General features: G+C 37.1%; 2 protein-coding genes across 2 annotated transcripts in view; one reads left to right on the top strand and one right to left on the bottom strand.

The window, feature by feature from the left end:
* Nucleotides 1–2,414, top strand: part of LOC149132544 (uncharacterized) — a 10,648-nt gene extending 8,234 nt beyond the window's left edge. Inside the window, exon 4 of the mRNA XM_089363908.1 lies at nucleotides 571–2,414. Within this exon, the coding sequence (XP_089220034.1) occupies nucleotides 571–693 (123 nt within the window). The 3' untranslated portion in view covers nucleotides 694–2,414. The remainder of the gene's footprint in view (nucleotides 1–570) is intronic.
* Nucleotides 2,415–2,510: 96 nt separating this feature from the next.
* Nucleotides 2,511–20,000, bottom strand: part of LOC106881479 (PDZ and LIM domain protein 1) — a 46,453-nt gene continuing 28,963 nt past the window's right edge. Inside the window, exons 2-3 of the mRNA XM_014931878.3 lie at nucleotides 7,215–7,363; nucleotides 2,511–4,652 (exon numbers count right to left, since the gene is read on the bottom strand). Of these exons, the coding sequence (XP_014787364.1) occupies nucleotides 4,574–4,652; nucleotides 7,215–7,363 (228 nt within the window). The 3' untranslated portion in view covers nucleotides 2,511–4,573. The remainder of the gene's footprint in view (nucleotides 4,653–7,214; nucleotides 7,364–20,000) is intronic.

The following is a 20,000-nucleotide window of genomic DNA, read 5'->3' as shown; positions in this document are numbered from 1 at the left end:
ATGTCAGAAAAATGTTAGAAAAATGTTAGAAAAATGTTAGAAAATCGTTTTGGTATATAAACATTGTATTTTGAGAAATAACCGGTTTCGTGTTGTCTTTTCAAATTTCTCTACTTCATTGTGTCATGTTCGCTCCATATATATATATATATCTGCTGTTGAATGCTCGAAATACTAGACTAGAAAAACAGCCAACAACTGATGAAGGGTCGTTCTGTATGTTGTTTGTTTTGTTTTCCATTTCGACCCCGAAAGGATGAAAGGCAAAGTCGACCTCGGCGGAATTTGAACTCAGAACGTAACGGCAAACGAAATACCGCTAAGCATTTCGCCCGGCGTGCTAACGATTCTGCCAGCTCGCCACCTTCTACACAGTTTCTGTCCACTAAGTTCACTCAAGAGACATTAGCCGTCCTGGGGTTATAGTGGAATAGAAGACACTTGTCCGAGCCACTGACCAAGTGGTATTGAATTCGAAACCATGATCTTCTTGACCATTTGACCCTTTGACCATTTGACCACTCTGACCCATGCTTACTCTTTCTACTACAATTGTTTCTATCTTTTCAGGTTGCCGGGATGTTAGTGACGTATTTCATATTGATGGTACAGTTCCGAGATTCGGCTGAAACTAAGTTGTCTTTGTGCATGTGTTCGAATAGCGCAAATCGTACGTGGAACAAAACCGGTTGAGGGTCAAGGTGCCTACCAACCGTCTAAAGAACCCCTCGTGCGAACCTTATTACTGGATACCAAGATGTTCAAAAACATCCATCCGTCTGTCTGACTCTCCCTCTCTCTCTGTCTCTCACTTTCTCTCTCTCTCTCTCTCTCTCTCTCTCTCTCTCTCTCTCTCTCTCTCTCTCTCCAATACATATATATATATATATATATGACGCAGTGGGACTGATCCTGGAACTATGCAGCTTGAAGTAAACTTCTTACCACACAGCCATGACGTAGAATTCTTACTCGAAAGAATTCCATGTCATGTATTTGTCTACTAAAGTGAGGGTGTAGTGTACTGAATATAGCAGCAACGAATTCTTAATTCCCTGAAAGCAAAGATCAAACCATCGTTTCTCCTGAGCATATAAAATTATTCGAGGAATGTTTCATTCCTTGCAGTTATCTCCCTTTCTCCTTTAAAGTTGCTAACAATTGTCGCAGGTTTTTTTAGCTTTCATTTGTTTATGTATTTATTTATATACTTATTTATTATTATTATTGTTGAGTGAGAGAGCAACATATGCCATCAAAGTGACACTGGATTACAAATATACGAAGCCCAATATACCCATCGTGAATACCCGTTTAATAAGGGTACACCAGGCACATGCATCACAACCATATGTGCGCAACATGGCGATCTTATATCAAGACAAACAGCGCATGACCTTGCAGGTGGGGGGTCCAGTTAGAATTTTCTTCAGGTCGAGTAGCCCATCCCGCTTAAAAAGTCCCTCACTAACGTTTGTTTAAGGACGATGAACAAAACACCCATGTTTCTAGAGGTGAATTATCCAAACTATTATTATTATTATTATTATTATTATTATTATTATTATTATTATTATCATTATCATTATTATTATTATTATTATTATTTATCTATTTATTTATTTACTTTGCTTTCCGTCTCCAATTTAGAGAGAAATATCAATGAATTTAGAATTTATTGCGTACGGCTTTCAATATAGCGTCCATTAGCTTAATTACCAAATACATGTCATTTGCACCCCTGGATTATTATTTCTTTGAGTTCATTTTATATATATATATATATATATGTGTGTGTGTGTGTGTGTGTGTGTGTGTGTGTGTGTGTGTGTGTGTGTGTGTGTGTGTGTGTGTGTGTGTGTGTGTGTGTATGTATGTCTGTGTGTGTGCTTGAATATATGCGTTTGTATATAGATACGCATAAAGTCGTTTAATTATTCAAATTTTTTAATACATAATGTGCTTAATTGTGCGACTGAAGACGTTTAACGACGCTTAATTATGCAGTTTTATTTTATGTGATGCAGATAATATCCTGCAATTATATGAATACATTTCACCGTGTTTTACATTTTGTTCGATAATTTTTCTTCCCAAAATAAAACGTGATGCAAAATGCTATTTAATTATGTAATTTTAGACGCATTAAATGTTTTCTTCAGATACTTTGTGCGGCCTATAACATTGTTTTACTAAATATGTCGTGACGTAGCAACTTAATTTAATAAACTGCAAATGCATATCTGATGAGTACCTCATAATAAAATTGCATCATTGCACGATATATTGTTTAAGGGGATTTTAATATTAGGAGATTTAGTGGTGAAGTCACCCTTGATTTTATTTCCAGCATAGTAGTAGAAAAGAGGTTGTTTCTATTTTCTCCCACGCCCCATGTTGTTGTTGTTGTTGGTAGTGTTATTTTCTTCCTCCGGTGTTTTGATGTTGTTTAATATTTTCCCCCTCCATGTTTAGAATAAAAAGCAAAATAAGAAAAGAACCACCAAATATATATTTTCTTTTTTACTCATCTTTATTTCATAATTTAACATATAATTTAGAGATATATAATTATAATAGTATATTATAATTAATATAATATTGAAATTCGTACATCATAACTGCCACAAAGAATTCATGACTTGTATGCCATTTTCCTTTGCTTTTCGTTCTAATGCGCATTTAGTTTTTCCCATTTAAGAAGCACAAAGTTGTTACCATCAGTGAGGCTTCTTTCCTTTTCATTTTATTCTTTTTTTTTTTTGTCTGTTGGTTCACAACTACAGTTTATTTATGATCAGTGAAATAATTCGGCGCATTATTCCTGAATGGTTTATATCTGGTGGTGTTGTTGCATTTTTTTTTCTGATAAAGAACCCAACACATAATAGAAAGTAAGTTATCTTTAAAACAGTTGACAAAGTATTGGATCAGGCAAAAAAAAAAAAAAAAAAAAAAAAAATAGACATTCTAGATCATTATAACGAAGAAGACTAAAAGATAAAATTTAGAAATAATACACACAATATACATATGTATATATATATATATATATATATATATATATATATATATATATATATATATATATATATACATATATATATATGTATGTATGTATGTATGTATGTATGTATGTGTGTGTTTAAACTTAAGTATTACAACGAGAAGAAAACAATGTATATTTGCTCAGTAAGTTTTGTAAAATATATTTTTTTTAATTTTTGAAGCTGAAAACACTTGAAAAAGTTACACGGGTGTCTTGAGTTACGCGTATAACACTTGTTGAATTAAATATATTTTGACACGTGATATAAACGAACTTCGAGGTCCCGTACCTTTGAAGTGTCTGTTTCAAAACTTAAAAATGAAACTAATGTGTGTGCATGTGTATGCCTGTGTGCGTGTGTGTGTATGTGTGTGTGTGTGCGTGCGTGTGCGCGCATGGAGATATCGTGTATGTACGTGCGCTTGTGAATGGGCAGCGAGATTTAATTTCAACCAAAATTGTGTCCCGATATTTTCACTATGTTTATATCTTGAAGACTGTCCACAACAACACCAACAACAATATAATAAAGACTTTTCTTATCCCACCAAAAGCCACCTATTTTTGGAAGATGGTATACCCGAGTGAAACGATACCCGAGTGAAACGATACCCCGATGCGTAGTTCATCGACTCCTGAAGGAAGCGAAAGAAAGCGAAGATATTTTGTCCTTCGTTCAACCAATTTAGGCAAACCATCGCCTTTAATGTATGGTAACACGAATGGTACGAAGATCAAGTTGGCGATTCCGTTTATCATTGTTGCTCTATTACAATCGGGGTTTTTTTCCTTCATTTTTGTAGCTTGTTCCAGTAATGACTCTTCGTCCATCGCCCTTGTGGCAAATAGCAAAACATTATTATCATTGTTGTTGTTGTTATTGATTGTCTATTTCTAAAACCTCAACGGCGCTAAAGCATGTCGTAGTTACTTTTTTCCTGCTTCTCGATATATTTACTTCGTTTTTGAACAACCTTCGCATGAATATGTCCGTGTTTCGACATTAAATAACCATCGCTATTATTGTTATTATTATTATTATATCCAACTCTCAAAGAGCAATAAAGAAATTAATATTGTGGTTGCTATTGTTGTTGTTGTTATCATTATTGATGTTGCTGTTGTCGTTATAATTGCTGTTATCACGTATTTGTTATAGAGTCCGTATCATCAAAATGTCTCTGTTGTTGTTGCTGCTTTGTTATTGTTATTGTTATATTATTACTATTAATAGTGGTGGTGGTGGTGTGTGTGTTTCGTAATTTGTCTTACTAAATATACAATTGTTTATAAAGTATTCCTTAATTTTTACATTAACATTCGTACACACATACACATACGTACATTCATATATACTTACATACAAACACATCCATCCACACACATACACACACGCACGCACGCACGCATGCGCACACATATTTTGTAGGTCTTGCAGTTATGTAAATGCCATTCCTGATGTTGTTGTTGTTGTTATTCTGTTAGAGTTGTTCTTAGTGGTGTTGCTGCTGTTTTCTGTTGTTATTACTGTTGTTGGTGTTTCCATGGTGAGAACTTCAGTGGACCTTTGGGACGGATATCTAAGGGTGCAGCGAAAGCTTGTCTGCAAAGAGAGAAACCAAAATGAACATTAACAAATTTGCATTAATTTAACAGTTGAAATATTAGCAACAGCGTTTCGTTCAATTTGCGACAGTTCTAAAATTACTAACAAGTTCGCATCAATGAATATCAACAATTAACACATTCGCAACAATGTGTACACATTAATTATCGACGATTTTTTATCACTAAATATTTGCATAACTTATCAACAAGTGGAATCAAGAAATAATTAATGCATTCGTAACGATGTGTATACATGAATTATCGAGTGCTTTCTATCATTTATTCCTTGCATAAATTAACATCTGTTTATATCACTGAGAAGTTGTTTTTCTTTTCTCTTTTTAATTGTTCCAATTAGTGAAATGCGGCCATTCTGGAGTACCTTTTAGAAGAATTTTAGTCGTCCATGTCAACTAGTAGTACTTATTTTAAAATTTGATGTTTATTTTATCGATCTCTATGTCGAACTGCTTGACTGAGTGTAAGTTAGCCGTTGGTTCAACGAATAATAATTATTTCTAATTTTTAACCACGAGGCCAGCAATTTTAGGGAATGGGGGTGTCATTACATCGACCCCCAGTGCTCGACTGGTACTTATTTTATTGACGTCCCTCTCGAAAGAATGAAAAGCAAAGTCGACCTCGGTGAAATTTGAAGAAAATGCCTCTAAGCATTTTTTGTTCGACGCACTAACTTCACCCAGCTTTGTTGGTGCAGTAATAATCCTTTCTAATATAGATATAAGACCTGAGTTCAAATTCCGCCGAGGTCGACATTGCTTATCATCCTTTCGAGGTCGATAAAGTAAGTACCAGTTGAGTACTAGGTCGATGTAATCGACTTACCTCCTCCTCTGAAATTACTGGCCTGGTGTCAAAGTTAGTAGTAGCAGCAGCAGCAGCAGCAGCAGCAGCAGCAGCAGCAGCAGCAGCAGCAGCAGTAGTAGTAGTAGCAGTAGTAGTAGTAGTAGTAGTAGTAGTAGTAGCAGTAGTAGTAGTAGTAGTAGTAGTAGTAGTAGTAGTAGCAGTAGTAGTAGTAGTCGGAGGAGGAGGACAAACAGCAACAGCAGTTTATCCCTCTTCCCACTACCCCAAGATCAGTCCTGAGCCCTAATCTAGCAAACATATCCTCAAAGACATTCCAGCCGTGAACAACCTGTCTTTTTAAGGCCAAAGCATAGAACTACACCGCCAGTATTCGTTTTCTTATTTACTATGATACAAGAGAGTGTGATGTTTGAAGGAGAGAGTTGGCCGCCGTTCAACAAGAAGTCAAGCTTTAACAATAGAAGCGATATTTCATTTATGTCCGCAAAATGCGTGGAATCTCACGCTGAAAATGAAAGTAATCTCAATGTATTAAGCGTTGCATAACTTTTTTGTTTTCATTTTTACCGCTTGACACATTCTGAAGAAATATACGGAATAAGTAAATTGGATAAAAGAGCTTTGGTTGCGTTGGATGCTGTTGTAGAAAAAGAAATATGTACTCTTAATATAAAGTACCTGTTAACCCATTGTTCTGACACAGAAATGTTTGTTAGTGTGGAATCTTTGTAACCTTTTGTTCAGATAACAGGCACACGCGCTTGGATCTATGCTCTATTAAGCATAACCGTTTCTCTTTCCATACATTTACGAGTATATCAATCACTGTGTCTATCACTATACGTACATTCATACATACATAATCGATGATTCTACAAAGACGTTTCAGGTGGGGGTGGAGATTTGGTGATAATAAATGATGAAAGACTTCCTAAGCAGTTTTTGTATGGTGAGCTGGAAGATGGTAATAGGCAAGCACATACACCCAAAATAAGGTTTAATGACTGCCTCAGAATTGCCCTGACACAGACAGGAGTTTCAAATTGTTGATTGGGAGTGGGAGGCACATGACCGAAGTGGGTGGAGGAAAAGAGCGCACAGTGGTTGTTCAAAGTTTGAAAGAGAGAGAATGAAGCGCGAGAAGATCAAGAGAAAGCTTAGAAAGAATGAATCGGCAAAAAATGAAGGAGTTTTGCTTTTCATGTGTGTGAAGGGTTCTATTTTACTTCAAGAATTTTGGAAGAATTTCAATACGAAGCACGCAATTGAAAACACTCATTCATAACATCCAGCGGCATGAAAGGGTATCTGGAATACATTTTTGCTTGAAAGTGCAAATAATTTTCTTGGCTTTGATCTTTCTCGCATTGGCCTGCAGAGGCTCTCGCGTGGGTGGCATGGAGGGATGTTTTAGAATTAAGGTTTGTCAAGAATCTAGAAAAGCACATTAAAACGGAGCTTGTTCCAGTTTCCAACGCGTTTAATCGACTCATATAACAATGGGTTGCCAGTTCGTTGTAGGCTTTATTCTCCATGCCCGCCCACCACCACCACCCAGCTGTTAATGGTACTAATTTTCTGCTAACTGAGCTGGAGGAAGGTGGAATAAAGTACTTTGCTCAATGCAGTATCCAGCCAGGGGATCGAAACCGCGACCATGCGAACCTGAATCAATTACGTTAACCACTATTAATTTCTGTATACATAAACTTAGACGTTCTTTACTTACTTAATGAGTGTCAACTGGAGCATGTTGCCTGCATTTCTAATTAATTGGTGAGCTTGCATGTGAGTGAGGTTCTGCGTATTTGTGCTGCCGATAGCTAAGATCGCATCCCCACCGTGCAGTCTTCCTTGGGCTGGACTGTTAGGGACAACCTGAAAACAGACAGAAAATATTTTCAAAAGCTTACTTTAAAAAATACAATTTACTTCAAATATACATGTTGAATAAATTCATGTAGCACAAATTCAAATACAATCGATTTTAAATAAATAACTACATGTTGCATAAATTAAGACGCCATAAACACAAATGGAATCTACATTGAATATATTAAGGCGGTGCTCCAGCATTTCTCATGATTCTTTACGACCCGAGTTCAATCCGATCAAGGACGATATTTGCTTTCCATCCCCCCCCCCCTCCAGCTCACTATGTCAGTATAAAATAAAACATAGGTAATCTCGTGCCTGTGTTAGAAGCAATTATCTTCTTCCTCCTCCTCCTCCGTCATCACCACCATCACTTCCACCACCATTAGCGTCATCATTACTACACCGCCCTTGATAACATCCCCACTGTGATGATGATGATGACAACGACGACAACAACGACGACAAAGATGATGACGATGGTGATGATGACAATGATTACCATCATCATTAGTTTACCAATCATGACAGAATATAAGCGAATTATTCAATTGTAATTATTTCCTCGAACAATAAGCAGCAGATTGTTCACCAATTAAGAGAAAAAGTAGACCGATTCCTACCATTCTAGAATTTCCTAGAGCAATCAGCAACAGGTTGTTCAGCAGTTTAGATAGAAAGTTAACCGATTCCAGTCAATTGTAACAAAACCAACACAGTAAACCAATCCAATATACCAAAAGAAAACAATTTCTAAAGCTAAAACAGCAACAACAACGATAGCAACACCAACAAACAGTCAAAGAGTTGATGGTAAAATAGCAAACAGGTCGGTGGTGCGGTTGCAGTAATTTGAATCTCGAAAGATCTCAATTTATACAACGAACATTGCAAAAGTATAGCAGTGCAGTAGTGTTGCAGCATGACCAAAAATAGTTAAAGAATTAGATGAAACAGAAATAGTAATTCGCATCGCTGGTAGGATTCGAACCTATGATCTCTGGGTTGAAAGTCTAGCGCGCTATCCCCTACACGACAGAAATATTTATTATTCAATTATTAAATTAACTCAGGGCGGCGAGCTGGCAGAAGCGTTAGCACGCCAGACAAAATGCTTAGCGTTACGTCTGTCTTTACGTTCTGAGTTCAAATTCCGCCGAGGTCGACTTCACTTTTCATTTAATTTTGGGGATTTTTCAGATTGTTCGTCGCACTTCGGAGTTCAGGTCATTAACATAATTCCTCGGCAATGCTGGACTAAGCACCTCTTATAGGCAGATGCAGTCGCAGCTAAAATATCTTTGACCGTAAGCATTCTCGATCAAGGCTGACCTGAGTACACAAGAACAACCATAACAACAACAATGACAACAATCGTGAAATGAAACGCACTTGAATACTTTGTTCACGATTTCCAAATGATTCAGGCAAGAAGTGAAGCTTCTAGAACTCGTAGGAAATCTCTTTAAAGCTAAGGATTTATTTGTGCAAAGGATTTAACCTAAATTTCAACCAGGATATTCAATTTTTGGCAAATCAGTTATTTAAAAAAAAATTTTTTTGCCAATTTTCCGGTAAACATTCAGCAAAGCAGGTTAAGAGCAGATTCTTTACTCGCTCTTTACAATTGCGGTTGCTTCAGTCTGTTTCATCATTCTCAACGTCCTCATTCTTATCATCATCATCATCATCATCACCGTCATCACCAAAAACACCTACTACAACAACAACAACACCACTACTACCACAGCCGTGAACATCATCGTCATTTTTATCATCGTTATCATCACCACCACCACATTCAACCACTGCAGCAGCAGCCGCCATCATCATCATCATCGTCATCATCATCATTTTTATTGTCATCGTCGTCGTCTTCATCACCTTTACCATCCTCGTCTTACTCATCATTACCGTTATCAAGATGAAAGGAAGGAAGGAAGGAAGGAAGGTGTCCTCAAGCCTGGCTCCAGTGTTTGCTGCTAAAGGACCTTCAGGTGTTAAGTGGTTCATGTCAGACCGGACGACGGGACCGATTAAGACTGGGTCAGAACGTAAAGAACCGGAACAAATACCACAAGGCACCCTGTCTGACATTTTTACAGTTCCGTCAATCCACAGCGTTGGGTTCGTTCTTCTTTATCGATTTCGAAGAACGGATGAAAGGCAAAGTTGATATCGGCGAGATTTGAACTCAAAGCGCAGTAAGTCAGAACCAAATACAGTGCAGAATTCTGTCTGGCGCTCTACCGATTTTCCCATTTCGCGCTGCCTGGGAATTGCTTCAATCGACGATATCATCCCCCATTTCTATATTTATGGCTTGGCGCCATAAATTATTATCTCTCACTAGTTCCATCTCATACCTGTGTTTATGTGTGTGTGTGTGTGTGTGTGTGTGTGTGTGTGGTATCTGAGGGTGCTTGTGTATGTATATGTGTACTTATGTGTGTGTGTGTGTGTGTGTGTGTGCGTGTGTGCGTGAGGTTGTATGGGTAATGGCTAGAGTGTTGCCACTCACAATTGCAAGATCGTGGTTTCGATTCGTAGACTGCGTTGTGTTCTTGAGCCAAACACTTCATCTCCCGTTGCTCTGAGATGATTTCGACACCTGACGCGTGGCACACACCTGTGCACCTGTTCAGACAACGTCATTTTGATGGAAGGACAGGTGAGCTAATGTGCGGCACGGAAAGAGCTGGCAGAAACGTTAACGCGCCGGGCGAAATATTCAGCGGTATTTCGTCTGTCTTTACGTTCGGAGTGCAAATTCCGCTGAAGTTGACTTTGCCTTTCATCCTTTCGGAGTCGATAAATTAAATACCAGTTGCGTACTGAGGTCGATCTAATCGACTAACACTCTCCCCCGAAATTTTCGGGTCTTATGCCAAGAGTAGAAAAGAATGTGCGGCGCGGACATTTGATCCTTATAAACGAATCCTTTGTGCAGGTCGTTCGGCAAAAAGCTGGACGCCCACGCGTTGTCTTCGGCGGGAGTGGCCATCATGTCTGTATATAAATAGAAACTCCAGCTACAGTCGATCTACTTGGTTATCTTTCCTTTCACTTTTTATTCTTTTATTTTCTAATGAATATATTTCCATGGGTGTTTTCTTTTTACAGAGAACACACACACTGAGAGAGAGAGAGAGAGAGAGAGAGAGAGAGAGAGAATTATGCACATATAGACACAAAACACACGCCTTCTTCCCCATCTCTTTCACTTACGTGTTCATATACGTTCCCCATTTTCTCATTAATACCATAAAAAAATTCTCTACTTCCCATCCACACACACACATTCTCTCTCTCTCTCTCTCTCTCTCTCTCTCTCTCTCTCTCTCTCTCTCTCTCTCTCTCTCTCTCTCTCTCTCTCTCTCTCTCTCTCTCTTCTTTTTTTTCCCCCCGCACTTTTTATCTAACCTACTTACTACGCTCTATTATTCCCAACTGAGTAAATTTCTGTTACTTTACTTCTATATCCGATAAACAGGCGAATAAATGTATCTCACTGAACCGAAGATGTCGTGATTGCAGAAGCTACGCCATTCTCCAATGCGATCATTTAAAAAACATAGATTTTATTCGGTGGGGAAACATGCTTTTTGTTTATTTACTCGTCAGGTGAGACTACATGACTGGATGGAGTAAATGGTATTTTCAAGCAAGTTGAATGTTCAGGTGTTAATAGTTAGCAGAGTTTTGGGATGGGTTGGGTTGGGTTAGGTTTGAGTTAATTGCGATAATTAAAAAGGAAAAATCGAGAGATTTCGGTTTAACCCTTTCAAGAAGTTCGCAACGAAACCATATCGTTTCCGGTTTCGATTCCACTGCGCAGCGTTTTTAAGCATGCATTCATGTATCATCTGCCGCCATAGTCTTCGGTAGAATTCGGAAGACGGAAATTGTATGGAAGTCCGCTACACACACACACACACACACACACACACACACACACACACACACACATACATACATACATACTTTTCTACTCTACGCACAAGACCCGATTTTTTTTGCGCAGGGGTGGAGCAGTCGATTAGATTGACTCCATTACGCAACTGGTACTTAATTTATCGATCCCGAAAGGATGAAATGTAAAGGGGACCTCGGCAGAATTCGAACTCAGAACGTAAAGACATTCATTACTAGAACTTGTTGTCGATGGTGCAAACTAACGATTTATATGAAGCCGTTTACGTATATTTCTAAGAAATATTCCGATGTTGAGAAATGACGAAATGAATTCCGACTCCGCAATGTCCATCAGAACCCGCTTCAGTATATTCAATACTGTATTAGTTTACATAAGCTTGTATATAAACATTGCCCAAACACCCAACTTTACATACGTTACGGACACATACATTTCATACGTCATATATACAATGCTTACATGTCATATACAAAAACAAATCATCCTCACACAGGCGTTTGTGAACATATGACCAAAAAGTGAAGAGTTTTTCGGAACATAAGTAATAAAAAAATTTTTAAACCGCCTGACACCATTTCGAATCGGTGGTCTTGCGTCTTCACAGTAAGTCTTGTGTTTAAAGACAAGAAGGACGTGTATGATGTCGATGTATAGTTTGACCTAGAAACGCTTCCCAGGTTTGCATTTGTCCGCTTGTCTGGTTCTCTCTCTCTCCGTCTCTCCTCCTCCCTTTCTCCCTTTTAACAACGGACCCCTATGCTAAATTATCGGCTGGCTTAAAACATGACGCGTCTTATCAGAGTTTATCAAGAACATTTAAAAGTCAATTATTTAAAACTGAGATGTCATAATTTTAAGATGAATCGACTTATTATTCGACTCTAACCTGTATTAAGATGAACTTTTGACTTCAAATGAAAATTATTCAAAATTATTAAGAAAGAAAAACAAACCCAACGAAAATGTATAAAAAAAACGGGAGCAAAAATTGCTAAATTCAACAACTTTTTTGTATCGTCCAACTGTCCGGATGTTTTGTTGTCTGTTACATTCTTGTTCCATTTTGTTTTTGTTTTATATATATATAATATACACAAATATACATATGTGCACACACACATATAAAACAATATTTTTTTCTACTGATTTTCACCCACAGAGTATTTGTCTACAAAAAAAGATACTTGACCGAACGACCAAGCAGTGCATTTGAACCCGGAATCGAATAGTTGCGGAGTAAACCTCTTTACAACACAGTTATACCTGCGTCAGCTCAATAGCAATCTAAAAATCGACAACGGCCTTCGTAGCTTCGCCAAACTGGAAGCTTACCTCTCTTCTCGTTATGTTACATATAGCGCAGATGCTTACACAATTAGATGTGTATGTAACATGTGCCTACATCCACCCGAGAATAAATAAAATCTAAGAATATGTAATCTAATAGTCAAGAATGTGAATGTCAATTCATAGCCAACACAAATATATTTGTGTAAGTTGGTGCAAGAATGTATGAATATCTCAGTGCGATTATGTGCATGTCTGTGTGTGTGTGTGTGTGTGTGTGTGTGTGTGTGTGTGTGTGAGTTTGTATGCGCGTTGGAGATTTCTCATGCATTATGTAAGAATCTATTTATATATGTTTATGTGTGTATATATAGCTATGTGTATGATGTGTGTATTTGTAGGTGTCCGTATGTTTGTGTATGTATACGTTCATACAGAACTATTTTTACCCAGATATAATTTACATATGCACATATGTGTGCATATGTATGTGTATATACGCAAACATATATGTATGCATATAGACAGATATGTATGTAGATCTATGCATCCAAACCAGCTTCAGGCTTGATAGACAAACCTGAAACACATTCGTATAAAGTCGTAAAGATAGTCATGCAATGAGCAAACACCCACGGTTATCTTTATTATAATCTTCGACTTATTAGACGAATAATGTAGTGCATGAAGTAAGTTGCAGACAATGGTGGAAGAGGTGGCCCACAGTCCGGCCTTTATCCTTTGACCTGTCCAGCATGGGACACCCTCCTAGGGGAGTGATGGTGAACGGGGAGGCAGGAAGATCTTATTTTATCGACTACACAGGGATGACTAGCAAAGTTAACACCAGCAAGAGTTGAACTTAAAACCGTAGGCAAAACTAAGTACAACAATGGCATTTTACCGTTTCTGCTAAGAAAAAAATGAATAAATGAAATAAAATAAGTAACTTAAATCTAAACTGCAATTGTTATTTATTTTAATTAATGTTCATTTTTAATTTTTGTTTTATTTATTTATACTACAAATATCGAATGGAAAAACAGCTTCATTTGAAATTTCCCTCCCTGCCTGAAACTGATAATGTTAAATACATTTGTGATATTTCAGTTCTGACTATCAGTGCTGAAAGAGAGGTCGATAGAGTTGATAGAGTAAATATACAGAGGTTAATTCTCTTTCTTTCTTTCTTTCTTTCTTTCTTTCTTTCTCTCTCTCTCTCTCTCTCCCTCCCTCTCCCTCTCTCTCTTTCTTTCTTTCTTTCTTTTTTACATGGAGAGCAAATTGAAGCTGTCTGTGAAATTATAAACCACACAGAAAAAGATACAGCATAGCACAGCCGTAAGCACACCATCATTTATTCTATAGTAAATAAATTTTAAGACATCTGCAATCTGTCTGGCAAAGTTCCTGCCTCCACATGGTGCTAGCAGCCAGAAGGAGGGAGTAACATTTTGTTTTTTAATTACTTATTCTATGGAAACAACAACCCTAGCAGCTAAAATACGATCGTGGGGTGGAAAAAGTTTTGCAGTATAAGAAAAATACTGTCGTATTGACACATGAGATGATCGGCGTTGACCTTGAAAAATGAAAACATATTATCTTGAAGATCAAGTTAACATTTTCTGTCTAAGCTGTGTAGTAGTTTACTGTAGTATTTCAAATGCGTGAGAGTGTTAAGTTGGGGAAACTTCGATTAATTGAGATGTTATCTTTCATCTTTTATATATATATATATATATATATATATATATATATATATATATATATATATATATATATATATATATATATATATATATATATATATATATATATATATAGATAGATAGATAGATAGATAGATAGATAGATAGATAGATAGATAGATAGATAGATAGCTGTGCACACAACTAGCGACTTCATTAGACAATAAGTGTATAGAATAGAAAAGTTGCGTGGGGTGGGTCAAAGAACAAAGTTATGCTCAAGTCTGCTTTTTCAGGAAAGCCGATACAAATAAGTAATTGTAAAAACGTGTTGTTAGAGAATTCAGTCGACAAGAGTGCCTAACCTACGCACGCTCACACACACACACACATTTCTACATTGAGATGAATCACGGAAGAACAGTTAGGTTGTTATCTCAAATTATATCATCCTCCTTGTGCCTCAACTGACCGACAAGCTAACCTTTATAACAAACGATAAACAGAAACACAAGAAATATAATAGCTATTCTATATTATTAACGAATCGATAATCGTTTTTTAAAACAGAAGTACGCTGGCAGAAAAGATAGGAGGCTGGGTAGAATATCTTATAGTATTACGGTGAAACAGAACGATCTGCGGAAACTAGTGACCGTATTTGTCAGCAATTAGTAAATACATACAGTTTAAAAGTGAAATAAATTGGCTTGCCAGGAGGAAGATAACAACAGCGTTTGGCAAAGAGGTCATCGTTGTGTGCCTTGCCCCAAACATCACAAATTTTCTGTTCCTCATTGCAAACTAAGGTATTGCACGTTGTGGACTTTTTGCATTTTACTATTTAGTAACATCTCTCTATGTTCTGGGTTGAAATCCCTCGTAAAGTGTATTTTCTTGCTAATCTTCCTGGATTCGATAAAATACGTACCGGTTACATACTAGGGTCACGTCAGTCGACCTATTGTAGATACTTTCTCTTTACAAATATAGAGGTATAAGATATTTTAGGCACAGCCGTTTGGCGCCGCCTATTTGGTGCCGTTGATTCAACGCTGACTTGATGTGTCTTCAAGAAAACATATATATATATATATGAATCTGACATCCATTGATATCCACTAATAAAATCAAGGACCGAAATTTGTATACGGCAGCATGACATGTTTATTTTGGTTGATTTAGTTTACCAACAGTAACACATTTCTCCTTATATCCGGCTTATCCTGTTTCATCCACCATTTTTCAACGTCATTTAAAGGTTCATATTCGTGCATGCGCAAATATATATATATATATATATATATATATATATATATATATATATATATATATATATATATATACGTAGAAACAGAAAGAATGATTGTCATCTCCATCTAAACATTGACCCTACTTATCTTGTAAATATTTCAAAAAAAAAAAAAAAAGAGCCAGATTAGCCGACAGACACCGACGAGGTTAGCAAAAATATCTGGTTGTACCATATTTCCTCCATCGCTGTCGTGGTAGAAGTTAAGAAAGGAAAGCAAAAGTAAGATACATTTTAAGTACCGAATGGAACAAACAAATAAGTCTCTATACAGAAATGGTGGAAGTGACAAAAAACATATATACAAATAAATAAAACAATAAAATAATTCAAGAAAATTGCCTCTACACAAGTCTCTTAGATTTTCGTTTTGTTTTTTTTACAATACCATTCAACAAACTGTACATAAGAACGTTGTTATTGTTCTAAATTGTATCTACATATATATATATATATATATTCTTTTGTTCATTTATTTGTTTCAGTCATTTGACTGCGGCCATGCTGGAGCACCGCCTTTTATCGAACAAATCAACCCCAAGACTTATTATTTGTAAGCCTAGTACTTATTCTATCGGTTCTCTTTTGCCGAAGCGCCAAGTTACGGGGACGTAAACACACCAGCATCGGATGTCAAGCGATGGTGGGGGAGGAACATAGGCATACACACACAAACATACATACATACGATCGGCCATTATTATGATTGACCGTTGACTGAACACTATTCAATTTTTTTTCTCCGTGTTTTTCTCCTTGTCTCCGTATTCTTTCTGTTGAAGAGCGTAGCTCGAAACGTCAAAGACTTTCCGTATTCCCGAGCGTCATACTAATATATACTTTTGTTATTTACACCACCTGTCCTCGTCTGTTGTTATTTTTTGTATATTCTCCCATATATATATATATATATATATATATATATATATATATATATATATATATATATATATATATATATATATATATATATATATACATGGAACCATGTGGTTGGTAAGCAAGCTACTTATGACACAGCCACTCCTATATATATACATTGCCTCTCGGACTATATCAACTAATTTGCCCCTACCTGAATAGTATATATAAGACTACATTTTACAATGCGCTATTGTACCTATCTACCTCAAAAACATCCAACTGTCTTAGAAAAGGTCACGTCAGACAAAGCAGCCGGGAAAAGACGATGCCTTAAAAAAAAAAACAGAAACGAGATGGAATGTATTTTCCTTTTTCACCACAAGTCTTGTTGGTCAAAGGATCACCAGGTCAGGACATAACAAAAGCTATTTCTTTTAAATACTAGGGTGAGATTCGAGAGATTTGGCTGTTATTTCTAGCTGGTCGTACAACCAAGTCCCGTAATTACCTCGAAGAATACATAGTTTTTGTTATGCCTTGATCTGGTGTTCCCTTGACCAACAAGGTGAAAAAAGAAAATACATTCCATCGCGTTTCTGTTATTTTTTTTTTTAAAGCATCGTCTTTTCCCGACAGCTTTGTCTGACCGCTTTTCTAAGACAGTTGGATGTTTTTGGGGCAGATTTGGCTATTATTTTCAGCAGGTCCAACGAACTCGTAGCGGTTCCTTCGTTTGTTCATTGATGAAGTTGTTTTAAGGAAGATGGTGTTATTGTATAAATAGTCTTTATATTCTACAACAACCGTTTATGGAGAAATTCTTCACTGTAACCATTCCTTTCCAACTCTCAGCACAGAGAGAATAAAATATAATGTAAAAGAAATAGGTAAAAGAAAAATAAATTCTTAGGGAATATTTTAAGGGTCTTCTCTTACCTGCTTCAATGTTATCTCAGAGACAGACATAACATAAAAGGTAAGGAGAATGAAATATAAAGAAAACCAGGGAACTAGGGTGAAATAAGAGACGTGCACACACACACACACACACACACACACACACCCTGTTGGTGGTTAAAAGGGAGGAAGCAGGATATATGTATATATATATATATATATATATATATATATATATATATATATATATATATATATATACGAAGGCGGGTAAGTAGATAGGTAGGTATGTATGTGGGTGTAAATGTGTGTGTTCTCAGGGAGTGTATGTTGCTCTATGATTGTGCCTACGTATGTCTTGACATATGTGTGTGTGAGAGAGAGAGAGAGAGGGTAGAGAGAGGGTAGAGAGAGGGTAGAGAGAGAGAGAAAGAGAGAGAGAGAGAGAAAGATATATATATATATATATATATATATATATATATATATATATATATATATATATATATATATATATATAGAGAGAGAGAGAGAGAGAGAGAGAGAAGCAGAGAGCAGGAAGACGAGCTGGAATAAAATGCTTAGCTTAAAAATAGATTAATCTGGTAAGAAACAAAACAATTTTGCCGCATGAGGCGATGGATAGCACACGCATAGACACACACACACACATATATACACAGGCGTACACATACACACCCACTTGCATAGACACAGGCACACGCTCACCCCCACACACATCCACTCCTACACATGCGCAGTGCCTCAGAGAATGGTTGGAGCCGGGGTTGCAAGTCTGCAGTAGTATGTAAACACTTGCCGAGATGTCAACAGATTCCGGGGTCAACGAATCCCCTACACCCGGCTCTCGTAGACCTTGGCCACAGCATGGCTGTGGAGTTAAGAAGCTTGCTTTCCAACCACGTGGTCTCAGGCTCAGTTCCACTACGTGCTACTTTGGACAAGTGGTCTTTTTACTAAAACCCCGGACCAACCAACTCCTTGTGGGTGAATACATACATATATATATACAGTAATCCTTCGCCATATCGCGGTTCGCCTATCGCGGTTTATTATTTAAGCTTACGTCGATTCCTCCTTGGTGTTGTTGTGCATTTATGATAAGATAAATATATACAAATTATAAAAATAATAAGAAAAAATATACAGTACAGTACTGTTTCTACTTCGCGGATTTTCACATATCGTGGGAGGTTTTGGGAACGTAACACCCGCGATAATCGAGGGATTACTGTACTTATTTTTATTAATACTGAAGAAGCCTCACTAGGCGTAGAGTTTCGTGTTCAAGCAATTGTCAAATTGGATAAGAAAATTACACCAGTTTAACAAATATATATGTATCCATATGAGTGCCCGTGTGTGTGTGTGCGTGTGTGTGTGTGAATAATTCTAGATAGGGGCAAATGAGATATGGGAGCCTCAGGAAATGAGGTGCCTAAGAAAATATGCAGCCTTATTTTTAGCATGAAAAAATATTGGCATCGCTTTATTATAGATGTCTGTGAGTCTCGGTGGAATCGTTTCTGCAGGCCTATCAAATGGTTATTCTATGTGAAAGCGTATTCTGTGTGTGTGCGTGTGTGTGTGAGTGTGTGTGTGTGTGTGTGCGTGTGTGTGTGTGTGTGGTAGGGGGTTCTCATTTCTTTCTTTCTTTTTTTTTTTGCTTACTTGGTGGTTAGCTTCAGATTAATTTCACTTCATTTAGAAATTCTATTTTCTTTCTTTTATTTTTTTTGTTTCTTGGTTCTGGTTCTTTGAAAAAATGTTTATTAAGATGTTTAAACCTTGAATATTAAATCCAAGAAAATAATGGTTTCTTGAAATAGTCTTCAAGCTGAAAATATTTATTCACAGGTGGGAAAGAGTTTACCAAATGAGATGATATGAACGTCCTACCTATTTTGGTTCTTTCGAGGATATTAGTGACGTAAGTGAAACTAAGTGGTTGAACATTAAGGATTTCTTAGAGGCGGTGAATTAGCAGAATCGTTGGATAGAATTTCTTGTGGTATTCGTTCCGGCTTTCTGCATCCCTCTCAGTTCGATTCTTACCGAAGTCGACTTCATGCTTTTTCGGGATCAATGAATAAAGTTAGTTAATTCTTTCCGTGCCATGTGACTGCAACAAGATCTTTCCATCCAGATCTGTTTTCTGCCACTGTTCTGGTCTCATTCCAGCTTTTCCGCCCTTCATGTCTCCTTTCCTTGTCAATAGTCCTTCACCATGTGGCCTTAGGGCGCCTTGCTGTTCTTTTCTCCTCACGTTTCCACTTTAGCGCCGCCGTACAACCGCTTTTTCGATCTTGTTTGAGGACATGTCTGATCCACTTCCAGCATTTGTATCTTATTTCCTCCCTGGCCCTGATTATGCTCGTCGTCGTCCCCTTTGGCTCATTTCGGTCTCTTAGCAACCACTTGATGTCGAGTATTCTCCTTAAGCATAGAAATCGGAAGCAGTCCGTTGTTTTTTCTTCTATTTTTATTACTTTCCAGTTTTCACATCCGTAGCGCAACGACAGATAAATAAAGTAACAACTTCATAATAGGGGGGGGGGCGATCCTTTTGGAGGGGCGATCCTTTTGGAGGGGCAATCCTTTTTTTTTCCTTTTGTAACGGTTATTCAAAGA

Source organism: Octopus bimaculoides, chromosome 15, assembly GCF_046866305.1.
Source record: "Octopus bimaculoides isolate indiv1 chromosome 15, ASM4686630v1, whole genome shotgun sequence".
Classification (NCBI taxonomy): Eukaryota; Metazoa; Mollusca; class Cephalopoda; order Octopoda; family Octopodidae; genus Octopus; species Octopus bimaculoides.
This window is presented reverse-complemented; position numbering and strand designations above follow the sequence as displayed.